Source organism: Cynocephalus volans, chromosome 3 (assembly GCF_027409185.1).
Source record: "Cynocephalus volans isolate mCynVol1 chromosome 3, mCynVol1.pri, whole genome shotgun sequence".
Classification (NCBI taxonomy): Eukaryota; Metazoa; Chordata; class Mammalia; order Dermoptera; family Cynocephalidae; genus Cynocephalus; species Cynocephalus volans.
Genome location: NC_084462.1, coordinates 50,299,980 through 50,314,409, shown reverse-complemented (window position 1 = coordinate 50,314,409; position 14,430 = coordinate 50,299,980). Strand labels below are relative to the sequence as shown.

The window sequence follows — 14,430 nt, the reverse complement described above, 5'->3', positions numbered from 1 at the left end:
GATCCCTGTTTAGTGTGTACTTTTTCTGTCTGTCTTCTGTCCAGGTTAGGGAAGGTTTCTCCTGAAGATGTGGAATATTTCAATTGCCAACAGGAGCTGGCCTCAGAGTTGAATAAACAGTATCAGATAGTAGAAAGAGTAATAGGTAGGTACACAGAAACTTATTTTAGCCATGTTTGAGCTCAAGGAATAATGGCTTTTGCTTTTGGGTGTAATGTAAATTCAAAAATGCATTTTGCAGGTTTACTTTTTGAGACCAAACAGATGCTTAGATTTATTTTGAAGGAAAGGCTAACAAGATTTTGCTGGTAAATTTTGATGTGGGGCACGAGAGAAAGAGATGTCAGGGGTGATGTCAAGGTTTTTGGCCTGAACATATAGGAGGGTGGAGGTACCATTTACTGATAATGGACAGATGAGGGGAGGAGCTGATTTTTAGAGTGGAAATCAAGAGCTTAGTTTGATATACTTCTTAGTCATCTAAGTGAAGAATATTGTGAATGCTGTAGCATGCCAGAGCCTTGAGTTTAGAACTCTTAGTCTGGGCTGGAGATTTAAATTTGGGAATTTATTAGTATATAGATAGTATTTAAAGCCTGAGATTATCAAAATGGAGTGTATTCATGGTAAGAAGAGGAAGTCTTACAGCATTCCAGCTTTTGGAAGTCAGTAAGAAGCTGGCAAAGGAAACAGAGAAAGAACAGCCAGTGAAATAGGAGAAGAGGTGAGAGAGCGTGATGTACTGGAAGCTTGTTGAGTCACATGGCCATGTTATTCAAGGACAGTGAGGACTGAGACTTGATCCCTGAATCTAGCAATAGGTATGGCAATGGTGAGATGGATCAGGCCTGATTTGGGTGGGTTCAAGAGAATGAGAAGGGGCAGTGAGCATGCACTATGCTTCAGGGCGTAAAGAGGAACAGACAAATGGGTTGATACCCTGAGAGGGAGGTGAGAATTTTTCTTTTTTAAGAGTGAGATGGTAGAGTATATTTGTATTCTTATTCATAGAAACTAAAATCTCTCTTTTTTCCTTGGCTATGGTTATAACTTTTCTGTCTTATTTTGCATTTGATTAGCTGTGAAGACAAGTAAATCTACATTGGGGCAAACAGACTTTCCAGGTAAGCAAGAGATCTTGTTCATAAATGTTCAGCATTTAAGAGCATTTCATGCTTTGCAGCTTATTTACAGTTTTGCCACACGGTGTTTCACTGGTTATGCATAAAACAGAATGTCACTCTCCACCTTTAACTGTAGTTGCTGATCTATAAATTTTTGTATACGGAATAGCTCACAGTAGGAAGCCGGCACCTTCGAATGAACCTGAATATCTGTGCAAATGGATGGGACTGCCCTATTCAGAGTGCAGCTGGGAAGATGAAGCCCTGATTGGAAAGAAATTCCAGAGCTGTATTGACAGCTTCCACAGTCGGAACAACTCAAAGACCATCCCAACAAGAGAATGCAAGGTGTGGTGATTGCTGGCTTTTGGTTTTTCAGGGGAAAGGTGTACTGGCACAAAGGATTGGTCACTTAGATATTGTCAAAAAACAAAATTACAACAAATTTAAAGATCTCAATTGGCTTTATTTGCAATTCTAGTATGGGGCAGCACTTCATTTCATAAAATAGAATAAGTATTCTGATGAGCTGAGCAGAACAGGTTGGCTTTATAGACAGAGAAGAGCTGAAGCAAGCAGAAGCAAAGAAGGAGCATGTAAGTCCTTTCAAAGCTACTTTCCTTATAAGGCAGGAACAGGGAGACAGAACAATAGAAAAATAACCTATTAGTTAATATCAGTGTACTTCAGACTACTTTTTTGTGTGTAAGGATTAAAGCAGAGGGAACTTTATTAATGTGCCGATTGAAGACTGAAACTGGCCTATTTGGGAAATTGGCTGTCTCTCCTGCTTTCTTGGAAGGTCAGACAACAACTTAGTTCAGGTTTGGTGATGTGGAATATTAGCATGGGTAACTCCATTTTTATTTTTAGATTGGTCTTTTGGGGCCTAGTGTAGGAGTTTAGCCTAAAACAATGGCCTCTTGTAATTTTTACTTAACAATATTGAGAAGAGAAAATATTAGAAAAATAAATGATGATTCCCATTTTGAAATGAAAAGAAGATGATTTAAATGTGATGTTAAAGAAAAATAAAGCAAAAGGAGAATATGAGTTGTAATAATGGCTTTGCTGACTTCTTTAATCTTACAATCTACAGAATTAGAAATAGAGATATTGTGAATACTTGAAAGGATTTAGACACTTTACAAGAGAAGTGACAGGAAAGGGAGGTGTTTGAATTCTCAGAAACTAAATATGTACGATAAAAGCTTTTTTATTTGCTAGATTATCTGTACAAATCTTTTTCCTTCTTTGGAATTTATTTCATCTGGAAAGTGGTGTGGTTGAGTTATCAGAGTAATAAAAGTATATATTAGACATGAGGTCTGTCTCTGAGAAGTTGACATTCAAATTAATGGCACCAGACTTCTATCTGTGAAAACCAGTGTGTAATTGCACACTGTGAATGTGATAGAGAATATATGGCCAGCAAAGTACAGAGGCAGAAGTCACTGAGTTCCAATAATCATTGAAGGGATTTTACGAGGAAGTTGTGGTGTTTGAACTGTTCCTTGCCCTTGAAGAATGGATTGGTGCTAGATGGACAGACCAGAGGGGGCCAGGGTATTGCCATCCCATGAAAAGGTATCAAGAGAAAGATTTTTATAGTGCAATAGGAGAACTGTCAGACCCTAGAGTTGAAAAGGGAAATGATGTTGGCGAGTGCATTTAGGTCAAAGTGGGGTGTATCTTGACTGCCTTGAAGGGTGTTTTGACTTTATCCTGTGAGTACTGCGTAGAGCAGCAGGATGAAAGCAGTATTTTATTTAGAAAGCTTCATTTAATGCTAGTATGTAGGAGACTGTGGAGTAAGTCATTATTAAAACCAGAAGGTCGAGACAGTAAGATGTTGTAGAAATCCATGAATGAAGTAGTTAGTATGAGGACAAGGGCAGTAGCAGTGGCAGGGAAGGATTGGATAGAACCATTATGAGGCACGTTTGGCAGGAGTGGATGGGTGGCTGGGTTTTGGAGGGTAAGAGTGGAATCAGATTCCATTCATTGCCAGGTGTCCTCACAGGGGAGAGCAGAAACCATCAATAACTTTATCAAATATTGTAGTAGGATGATACTTCACATAACAGTCTTCATAGAGTGCTAATCTTCAGGGAAATGCTCTCTAAAAACAGACTTTTGTGGCCAAATAACTTTGGATGCATTCCTGAGTATACTTCTCTTGTAAATTCAGACTGTAGACATGCATGTTAGACTTTGAAAAGTTGTGAGTAAAAAATTTGTATAACTTTTTGATCCATTGTTTCCCAAACTAATTTGGCCACAGACTTGGCCTTACTAGAATGCTATTCTTCAAAGCTTTGGAGGGAAGACAACAACATTTGCTTCAGAAAACTAAACTCACACAGTTGGGGGTTCCTGGTAGGTGGGCTGCATTTCAGAATTTATAACTCCTATTAGGGTAAAGTTCTGCTACATCTAGCCTGTGACAGACTTTCCCAGAGGCATGTTTTGTATTATTTAGAATAAGATGACATAAAAATAACTCTGCTTGTGAAAATAGGAGACTCTCACTGTCATACAGTAGAGATGATGCAAAAATAAAGTGTTATTTAATGATGTTCACAAACTTATTTCAGGAAAGAGCAAGTTAAAAATATTTTATTTCAGGACAAACTCTGGCTTTGGGAATATAGATTACAAAGAAAGGGGTGGTGGGGTGGGAATGTTGATTCATCTGTGAAACTTAAATTTTTATGCTTCGGTACAAAGCACGTAAGTTGTAGCTATAGCATTTTGACATGAGAGCAGGAGGAAGACTTTCTCAAACCTGGGCTTTGTTAATTTTTGTTTTTCAGGCTCTGAAGCAGAGACCACGATTTGTAGCTTTAAAGAAACAGCCATCATATTTAGGAGGAGAGAATCTGGAGCTCCGAGATTATCAGCTAGAAGGTCTCAACTGGCTTGCTCATTCCTGGTGCAAGTAGGTAGAAAAGTATTTTCGAAATTTTCTTTATGGTTTCTGGCTTCTTTATTGTGAGATTCAAAGAATTACTTCTTTCTACTGTGTATTACAGAAATAAAAAAGTCACATGACTGAGAGAAGGGAGATTTTTATGTATGAGTATGTGTTACTACCATTTTATTCTAAAGAATACTTCTTTTTGTTATTTTGGGGGTAATTTGTCATAGTCAGAAATCTATGTCATAATATATTACTCATAAATGTAAATAGCAAGTTAGTTTGCCCAGATCTTTAATGTGGAAGGAGTTATTTGCAGAAGAAAGAAGAAAATGTCTTTTTTTGCATGTGTTTTCTTTCTAGGCCAGAGGAACCTTCAACTAATTTCCTGAAGTAGTGCTGTAGAGTAGTGTGATTTTTCTCCCCTTCCCCCAACCTGTACAGGCTATCCTATTGAGAGGAAGGTCTCTGATGATTGAACCTGTGAATGTATCTTACCTTTTATAATGAGACCGCCTTAATCTTGGGGGGGGGGGGGGTGGCGGGGAAGAGATATGAGACCATGATAGCACTTGAGGTTTGAAGGTACTTTTGGGCAGTACTTACGAATTTTATTCACCAAATTCAATTACAGATTTAAATAGTCCCTAATTACTAAATCCTGGGGATCCATCTAGACCTTAACAATTTAACAGTTAACCAAGACTGACATGATTTCCTGGTCGTTACAGAACATGCAAGTATAGTATGATAAGTGGCTTTAATACCTACGTACAAATTCCTTCCTCCACATGCAGACTTTTAATATCTTCAGTGTTTTATGGTAAAGCAAAAATCCTTATTTCAGGATTTAACAATAGCCTGAAAATAAAAACATGCAAAATTTCTTTGTCAATGCCAAAAAGACAGTTTCTAGTTATAGAGATATATTTATAATTACTGTTTCCCAAGTGAGCCACCTACCACTCTTTGGCTTGTAAAATCTAATACAGTATTTAATATTTAAAAATTAAATATCTTGAGGAGCTTCAGTTTGTAAGACTGAGAACATGGATCTGATAAAACTACAGACATGTGTCCCTTAACGACAAGGATATGTTCTGGAGAAATGCATCATTAGGTGATTTCATCATTGTGTGAACATGCTAGAGTGTACCTACGCAAACCTAAGATGGTATAAACCTGCTGCACACCTAGGCTTTACGGTATAGCCTTTTGCTCTGAATGCTGTTGTACATGCAGACTGTCATTGACTGAACTGTCATTGTGTGGTACATGATGGTATTATAAATTGCTTGAGAACATTTTTCCTTTCAAAGGATAGTGGGACCTAATCTTCTAAAGGATAGTTACAAAGCTAGATGGAACTTTAGGAATTGTATAATCTAACTCTTTCATTTTACCTTTGAGGGTTCCTAGGAGGTGCCATGTACCTTGTCCAAAGTCACAGAGTGTTTTGTATACAGTTTTTGGCCAGCATTTTTTTTTTTTTTTTTTACTTTAAACTGAAGAATTAAACATCAACTGAAAAGGATCGAAGTAGCTGTTAGACCCTGGTCAGAGGAATGTCACATTAAGTGATATTTTGGTCTGATTTCAGAAAAACAGGTGAATAAGTTCAGCTGTACTTTAGTCTGTGTATGTAGACAGTGACAGTTTGCTAAGGAGAGGAAATATTGGAGAAATTTAGCCCTGTGTCCTTCTCAATAGTGTGGAAAGGTGAGAGAAATGAGAAGGAGATTACTTAAAGGGATACATTGTATGTAAACTTCACAGAAAATTACGTGTGTCTGATATTTAGAGAAATATGGCTACTTCATTCTCCCTTCCCTCAGTATGGTTTGCTTTGTTCTTTTTGTACTTTCCCCTAAAAGTGGCTATTCTATGGAATATAGACTATATTTAAAAAAATTTTTTAATCTTTTTGGTGAATTAAATGTCTTTCTTTTCTGATCAGTTTAAGTTGCCTTTAACTTGCATATTTACTTTTAGTTCTCTCTGGTTCACTGATTAAGCATGTGTTATGTATGTGCAAACTTTCAGTGGCCTTTTTTTTTTTTTTTTTTTGGTCTTTTTCTGACCGGTAAGGGGATCGCAACCCTTGGCTTGGTGTCATCCGCACCGCGCTCAGCCAGTGAGCTCACTGGCCATTCCTATATAGGATCCGAACCCACAGCGGGAGCGCCGCTGCGCTCCCAAGTGCTGCACTCTCCTGAGTGCGCCACAGGGCCGGCCCTATTTTCAAGAAACTTTTAATAATGTTTGCAACCTTATATCATACACGTATTCTTAATTTCCTGCCAAATGGGCTATTTTTTAATTTCCTAACTCTGGCCTTTTCAATTTTTTTCTTACATGTGACAGTCCTATTAATATCCTGTTGAAATCCATCTCATTTCGTAGAATAGTGTTTCTCAAACTGTGGTTCAAGGAACACCTGTATCAGAATCTCCAAAGAGATTCTTGATAAAAATACAGACTCCTGAGCCCTTATCCAGGTACTATACTCTCATTTGGTATGTCTAGAGTGGGGGGTCCAGAAACCTGATCTGCATCCAACCCTTGCTTTAGACTGCAGTGTATTTAAAACAAGCCTTATCCATCTGTAGCATGCAGGTCTAGGGAGTAGTGTATGTAGTGTGGCATGAATGAGTGGGGTGGATGATTTGATCAAAAGCCATTGACTGGGGCCGAGCCCGTGGCGCACTCGGGAGAGTGCGGCGCTGGGAGTGCGGCAACGCTCCTGCCGCGGGTTCGGATCCTATATGGGAATGGCCAGTGCACTCACTGGTTGAGTGCCGGTCACGAAAAAGACAAAAAAAAAAAAAAAGCCATTGACTGGCTGGTTGTAGATTTCACCAGACTGGCTATCAGTCTGCCCATGCTTTCCATATTGATAGAACCCAAGATTATGTACGTGTGTATACTATTAACAAAACCTGGATTCCCTGTTATAAGGGATAGCCTATGGAAGGTAATGTGAAAAGCTTAAATGTGCGGTGAAGAACATTGGCCTGACTAGGTTCTCATACTAATCTAAATCTTTATTATACTTAGATTATTTGTTATTCTGCTATTTATGGCTTCTACTTTCCTCCTTATATAGGAAGCTTAAGTTATTCCAGATGAGAGAAATACATCTGAGGCTCACAACTGATGCCTTGCTCAGCTGTCACCATGAAGCACTTGTGTTGTTGCTATTTATACACATAACTATTTTTTGGTGAACTAATGATTTAAAAAAATTTTTTTTCTTTCTGCAGAAGCAACAGTGTAATCCTTGCTGATGAAATGGGCCTAGGAAAGACCATCCAGACCATATCATTCCTCTCCTACCTGTTCCACCAACACCAGCTGTATGGCCCCTTTCTTATAGTCGTCCCTTTATCCACCCTCACCTCATGGCAGAGGGAGTTTGAAATCTGGGCACCAGAGATTAACGTAGTGGTTTACATAGGTGACCTGATGAGCAGAAATACGGTGTGTAAACAAAAAGAGTTGAAATAGAATCTGTGTTATAAATGTACTTTGAAAATTGACTTAAAGCCTTTAGTAGAATTATTAGTAAACTCTTTAGTAAAATTATTTATTCTGACACTGTGCTATGTCCCCAATATTAGGAGATTGATGTATCTCAAAAATGCAACTTAGATATTCCTTAAAACTTACACTTATTGTTTAAAGAAAAGCAACAACAATGCATGAATGGCACTCTCTCTTAGCTGGATTGCTGTATTATGTTTTACTTTTGTCCATACTTTGTACTTTTATAAGATAGAGTTAATACGTTGTGGAATGTTAATATAATTTTTGTTATTTGAACAGAGATACTACTGAAAATAATTGAGTTCTTAGAATTTGTTTCCCAATCTCTTAAAACAGTGAGGTTGCACAACTTAAAAGAAAGGCATAAAAGCAAAGGAAAACAAGCCATTTCAGGACTGCAGAAATGAGAATTATTTGTTCGTTACCAAACTTAACTTGGGTGTCATGGATTTAGAACACAGTGACTTAAGTTTATCTTTGTTTAGCAGATCTTTTCTCGATAATAGCTAACTTTTTTTTTTTTTTTTAAAAAGCACCTACTATGTGCCATGCCTTGTGCTAGGTGCTTCATGTATATTACCTGTAATCCACCTGATAGTCTTCAAAGTTGATGGTATTCTAACTGGCTGATGAAGAATTGATTGAAAGGTTCTAACACTTGCCCACAAGCCAGCTAAAATGAGGCTGAGCTGGGGTAGGGACACAGGTGTATCTGGTGCCAGAGCTTTGCTCTTTCTCCAGTGTATGTACACTGTTTCTTGGAGATTGCTTATCATAAGAGCAAGCCATTGGGAGTCTTCAGATATTTGAGATATATGTTTTAATCATATATTTTCATGCTAATTCAAATTTATTTTTATTAAATGCTTTTATTAAAATTGTCTAACTTAAACCTTGGAAGATTTCATCGCACTGATTTTACTATTAAGAATGCAGTAGTTGTTAGCTTTGTTAATTCATTTGTTAACCATTAAAGAAAAAGGACTTTCTAGATTATGTAAAATGGCTACAGGCATTGCTTCCAAAGGTGAAGGCAAACAAAGAAAGTGAATTCTGAAAAACTGTGGAGTCAGGGAAGTTTTCTTTGTGGTCTCCGATACCCCGTTTTTTTGTTCTTTCTTTCCACTTGGTGGCAGTCACCTGCAAGCATACATTGTCCTGTTCGCCAGTTCCTAACTTGACAACTAAACTTTAAGAGCTTTGTCTTGAGCCATTGTGCTTGCTGGGTGTCTGGTTATATTTCAGTAGGAATGTGTTAGTTTTTGTGTTCCTTAACTTTGACATTATTTTCACCCACAGTAAATTATATATTTCATCCTGTATGTCTCCTTTTCCTTTTTCTTGGATGACATATCTCTTTGCTCTGTGATTAATGAAATTTCTGAGCAAGCTAAAAAGGTTAGAATTTGTTTTACTTGTTAATGCAAGTATTGCCCTATTCAAGGAGTAATCAAATTGCATTTTGTTCAGATGGTTCTAGGGATCTGGGAGATCTCTAGTTTAGTTCAAGTCACTGGGGTTTAATTGCTGATGAAATGCATTTTCTTAGTAAAATGTGTGTCGGGGACCAATTTCTTTGAATTCTGACAGTAAAGTTTTTGCTGCTCAGTGATCGATGTTTTAATTTAACTCTTACTGATTTATACTTTGTTTGCTTAGGTCACTTTAGAATGTGTAAGGTATTTGTTAAATTCTAACCAGATTTAATTTTTATTTGATATATTTCTATTGTGTCTATCACAAGACTTGTGTGATATAGAAAGGTAGAAGAAATTGTGTCTTACATTTTCTTTTTTAGATACGGGAATATGAATGGATTCATTCCCAAACCAAAAGGCTGAAGTTCAATGCACTTATAACAACATATGAGATCCTCTTAAAAGATAAGGTATGTAATTGATAGCCAAAAGTCTAAATCTTGTCCAGTGTGATTTGTCAAATTGTACTGTCTGTGCCTCCAACTCATTATGTTATTTTTCTTCCTTTATTTCACAAAAGCAAGCAAATGAACAACTAAAAAAATTCCTTAAAGATTATTAAGATTTTAAATAGAAGAGAGAGCTCTTTTCTATTTTAGTTCTCTTTTAGTTGAAAGGGACCTGAGGCCTAGTCCAATTGAATTAAACAGAATGAAAGGGTATTGAGGCCAGTAACTTACCTGAGATTATAGTCAGTCATTAGAAACTGGGTTTGAATGCCATCTCAGGCAATTCCCATATCACTGTTAAGACATTTCTCCAGAACAGATGATGTGAGCTCCATGAGGAAGACAGAAAAATAAAGCTCTTTAAATATGTCCTTTCTACATTTACTAAGAAATATATGTGGTAGGTAGATGTCATTGGTAATAAGTGCAAAGTTCAATTTGGTGGCTCCTAGTATTTCTGTGTTTCAGGTGTGGGGTGGAGAATAGGCAAGAGAAGAATCTTAATGAAGGGGAAAGTACAAAATCATGTGGTTTTTGGTTTTGTTTTGCTTTTGCCCAGCATACCAGTTTTTTTGTTCTTTGGGACATACAGTAATACCTGGTGTAAGAGATCTGCCTGTACCTTGTAGATGATGATGTGCTCTTTTGAATAGACACCAGACTAGCTACTAACAGAATAAACAGAAGAGTCCTAATATATATTAAGTCAGTGAAGAATAAATGTGTCTGTGTATACCTTTGTGATGGTATTTGTACAGAGATAATTAACACTCAAAAAGCACTTTTGGGTTCCCTTCTGACCTGGTGGCTCGTTGTGTTTTGTTTTTACTGTAGACTGTGCTGGGCAGTATTAACTGGGCCTTTCTGGGAGTGGATGAAGCCCATCGGTTGAAGAATGATGACTCTTTATTGTATAAAACTCTGATTGATTTCAAGTCCAACCATAGGCTCCTGATTACGGGGACCCCTCTTCAGAATTCCCTCAAAGAGCTCTGGTCCTTGCTGCACTTTATTATGCCGGAGAAGTAAGCTCCTTCCTGTGTATTTCAAAAGATGCTAGAATGTCTGAAATGCCATTGCTTTTTAACTTTATCTTAATAGACCTTAGGGAAAACAGATATCATGGTTTGGGAAAAGCAAAGGGTTAAACAGAGGCCAGGAACAAGAATAACAAATTTTTTCGTGATAAATGATAAAAGGCACAGAAATTAGCCTGTTAAGGAGGAAAGCATATTGTCTACCAGAAGTTTGAATGAGTTAATGCATTTGCGAAATAATCGTTAAGTAGGAGACATCAGATCTTCTCACTGTTGTTAAAAGGGAATCAATGTAACTGAAATGAAGTATATAAGGTACACAATCTGACAAGCCTTAAAAATACCTTAAATCCAAATTTTTGATAATAGAAGCAGCACCTTTAGGTCTGACTCAAATCTTTAACTTAATAAAGAACTGTGGAATGTCTTTACTGAAAAGTTTTTTATGGGAGATGGTATGGACATTTCATAAAACTTAAAATTATCCAGTGATACTTAGAATGAAATTTAAACTCATTACCGTAATTTGGAAGACTCTCTTCAATCTGGAATTTACAATACTCTGACTGATCCCATGCCACTTCCTCCATTGTTTATTATGCTTCAGCCATTCTGGCCATCTTCCTGTCCCTTGAACATGTCAAGCCATTTCTGTTCTTTTTCTTGTCTGGAATGCTCTTTGTCCTTACCTTCACATGGCCAGCCACCTTAATATTTTTGCCTCAGCTTATATGACCACCTCCTATTAGAGGTCTTCTCAGACTCCCTAATCTAAAGTAGCCTATTTGACATGCTTATCATCCTTACTCTGTTTTATTTTCTGTAGCACCTTTTTTTTTTTTTTTCCCCCTCATTCATCTCAAGTTGTTAAATTATGCATGTGAAAATACCAGGGATCTTGTTTGCTTTATTCATGGCTGGTCCACTTTGCCTAGAACAGCACCTGGTGTGCATTAAACAGTTCAACTAGTAGTTGTTCAATTGACCAGTACACAGTATACTACACAATCTTTTTTTTACTTCAGAAAAGATCTGATTACCTACTGTGTGCCATACACTTGAGCAAGGCAATTTAGATAGGGTAAGGAACACAGAAATGATCTGTTTCTCATGGGTCATTAACTTTTTTAAAACAGCTTTATTGAGATAAAATTTACATACCACAAAATGTATCATTGTATTCAGTATTTTTTAGTAAATTTATAGAGTTATGCAACCATCATCATAATCCAGTTTTAGAGTATTTTCTTTAGTCCAAAAAATTTCAGGAAACCACTGATCAGCTTTTGTCTCTAGAGGTTTATCATTTCCTAGAAATTTCATTTAAGTGGAATCCTAATATGTAGTTTTTTGTTTATGGCTTTTTTCACTTTCTATAATTTTTTGAGCTTCCTACATTTCATAGAGTCTATGAGTAATATCTTTTTTTGGGTAATAGTATGTCATTGTATGCACATCTAGTCATCAGTTGATAGACATTTGGATTGCTTCCATTTCGGGCTATTATGTCTTTGTGTGGACATACGTTTTTATTTCTCTTGGTTAGATAATTAGGAGTGGAATTGCTGGGCTGTTTGAAAAATTTATATTTAACTTTTTAGAAACTACCACACTCTCTTCCAAAGTGACTGTACCGTTATGAGTTCCCACTAGAAATGTTTGAAGGTTCTAGGTTCTCTGTGTTGTTAGCACCAGTACTTCACATATTGTCAGTCATTTTGATTCTAGACATTTTGTTGAATGTGTAGTTCATTGTGCTTTTGTCTTGTATTTCCATAATGACTAATGATGATGAATGTTTTTTCATGTGTTTCTTAGCCATTTATATGTCTTTGATGAAATGTCTATTCAAATCTCTCGTCATTTAAAAAAATTAGATTTTCTTACGAGTTGAAGAGCTTTTTAATTTAATTTTTAAAAATTTTCTAGATACAAGTGCTTTATCAATATACGATTTGCAGATTTTTTTCCTGGTCTGTGGCTTGTCTTTTCATTTTCTTAATGTCTTTTGAAGAGCAAAAGTGTTTAATTTTGATGAAATATAATTTATCAATTTCTTTTCATTGAGTTTGCTTTGGATGTCATATCTAAGATTTGCTTAACGTAAGGTCACAAAGACTTCTTTATTTTCTTCTATAAGTTTTAGCTCTTAGATTAGATCTGTATTCCATTTTGAGTTACTTTTTGTTTATAGTATGAAGCATGAGGGCCTTAGCTTATTGTTTTTGCAGAGGAATTTGGGAAATTATCCAAGTGTCATTTGTTGAAAAGAATATCCTTTTTCTATTGAATTGCCTTGACATCCTTGTTGAAAATCAATTGAGACCATAAATGTAATAGTGTACCTTATGGACTGTCAATGCTGTGTGTGTGGTTTTTTAAAACATTTTTTAAAAAAAACCCACCATATTTCTGTTTTTATACCACTACCACATTGTCTTGATTAGTGTAGCTTTATACTACTTTTTAAAACAGAGAAGTATGGGTTCCAGTTTCGTTCCTCTTTTTAAAAATTGTCTATTCTAGAGGCTGTGCATTTCCATATACATTTTAGGATCAGCTTATTAATTTCTGGAGGAAAAAACCTGGAATTTTGAAAGGCATTGTGTTGAATTTTGTATATCAATTAATGGAGAAAATCATTTATCTTAACATTATTGAGCCTTCTGACCCACGATCATAGAAAGTTTTCTTCATTTAATTATTTGATCCTTTATAATTTTTCTCAGTAGTGTTTAGTACTTGTCCGTGAATAAGTTGTGCACTTCTTTTGTTGAATTTATTTCTATTTTAATTTTGATTATATGTGGACTGGAGTTGTTTTCTTAATCCAACTTTCAGATTATACTAAAGTGTAGAACTACAATTGTACTTTGTATATTGATCTTTTATCATGCAAATTTGATGAACTCATTATTTCCATTGTTTTTTGTTGCTGTTCTTTGTATTTCTTAGTATTTTCTATGTACAGGATTATGTTTTCTGCACATGACAGCTATTGCGCTTCTTCTTCAGTGTGGATGCTTTTTATTTCTTCTTGCCTTACTGTACTGGCTGGAACCTCCATGTTGAGTACAATTGGTGGGAGCAGGATGTTAGTTACAGATTTTTTTGTAGATACCCTTTATCAGGTTGAGGAAGTTTTTTTCTGTTTCTAGTTTTTGAGAGCTTTTATAATGAATAGGTGTTCATTTTTGTCAAATACTATTTTTCTGTGTTTATTGAGATGACTGTCTGGTTTTGTCTTTTTTACCGACGTGGTGTATTATGTTATTACTCTTTAGACATTTGGCTAACCTTTCATTGCTATCATAAATTTGACTTATTCGTGATGTTTAATTCTTTTCATGCATTGCTTGATTCAGTTGCTAATATTTTGTTAAAGGTTTCTGCATCTATGATTTTGAGGGATTTTAGTCTCTACTTATTTCTTGGGGTGATGTTTGCCTGATTTTGGTATCAGGACCACAGAATAAATTGGAAAGTGTTCCCTCCTCCTCTTTTCTGAAAGAGTTTGTGTAAGTTTGGTATTTTTTCTTTAAATATTTGATAGAATTCTCCAATGTAGTCATGTGGGCCTTCACTTTTCTTTGTGGGAAAAATTTTAATGACTAATTCAGTTTCTGTATGTAGGTCTACTCAAGTTTTCTCACTCTTCTTGACTCAGTTTTGTTAATTTGTCTTTTTAGGAGTTTGTCCATTTCATCTAGTTGTCTAATTTGGGGGCATAAAGTTGTAGTGTTTCTTTTTAATCGTTTTAATTTTTGAAGGGTCAGTAGTGATTAAAATGATTTTTTAAATTTTGATAATTTGTGTCTTATCTCTTTTTCTTGCTCAGTTTTGGATAAGGGTTTAATAATTTCGTTGATGTTTTCA

The 14,430-nt window shown here is 36.0% G+C and overlaps 1 protein-coding gene across 1 annotated transcript in view; it reads left to right on the top strand.

Moving 5' to 3' along the window:
* Positions 1 to 14,430, top strand: part of CHD2 (chromodomain helicase DNA binding protein 2) — a 121,765-nt gene that overhangs the window by 38,403 nt on the left and 68,932 nt on the right. The window contains exons 10-16 of the mRNA XM_063089056.1: positions 45 to 145; positions 1,080 to 1,124; positions 1,294 to 1,472; positions 3,941 to 4,065; positions 7,308 to 7,524; positions 9,389 to 9,478; positions 10,352 to 10,542. Of these exons, the coding sequence (XP_062945126.1) occupies positions 45 to 145; positions 1,080 to 1,124; positions 1,294 to 1,472; positions 3,941 to 4,065; positions 7,308 to 7,524; positions 9,389 to 9,478; positions 10,352 to 10,542 (948 nt within the window). The remainder of the gene's footprint in view (positions 1 to 44; positions 146 to 1,079; positions 1,125 to 1,293; positions 1,473 to 3,940; positions 4,066 to 7,307; positions 7,525 to 9,388; positions 9,479 to 10,351; positions 10,543 to 14,430) is intronic.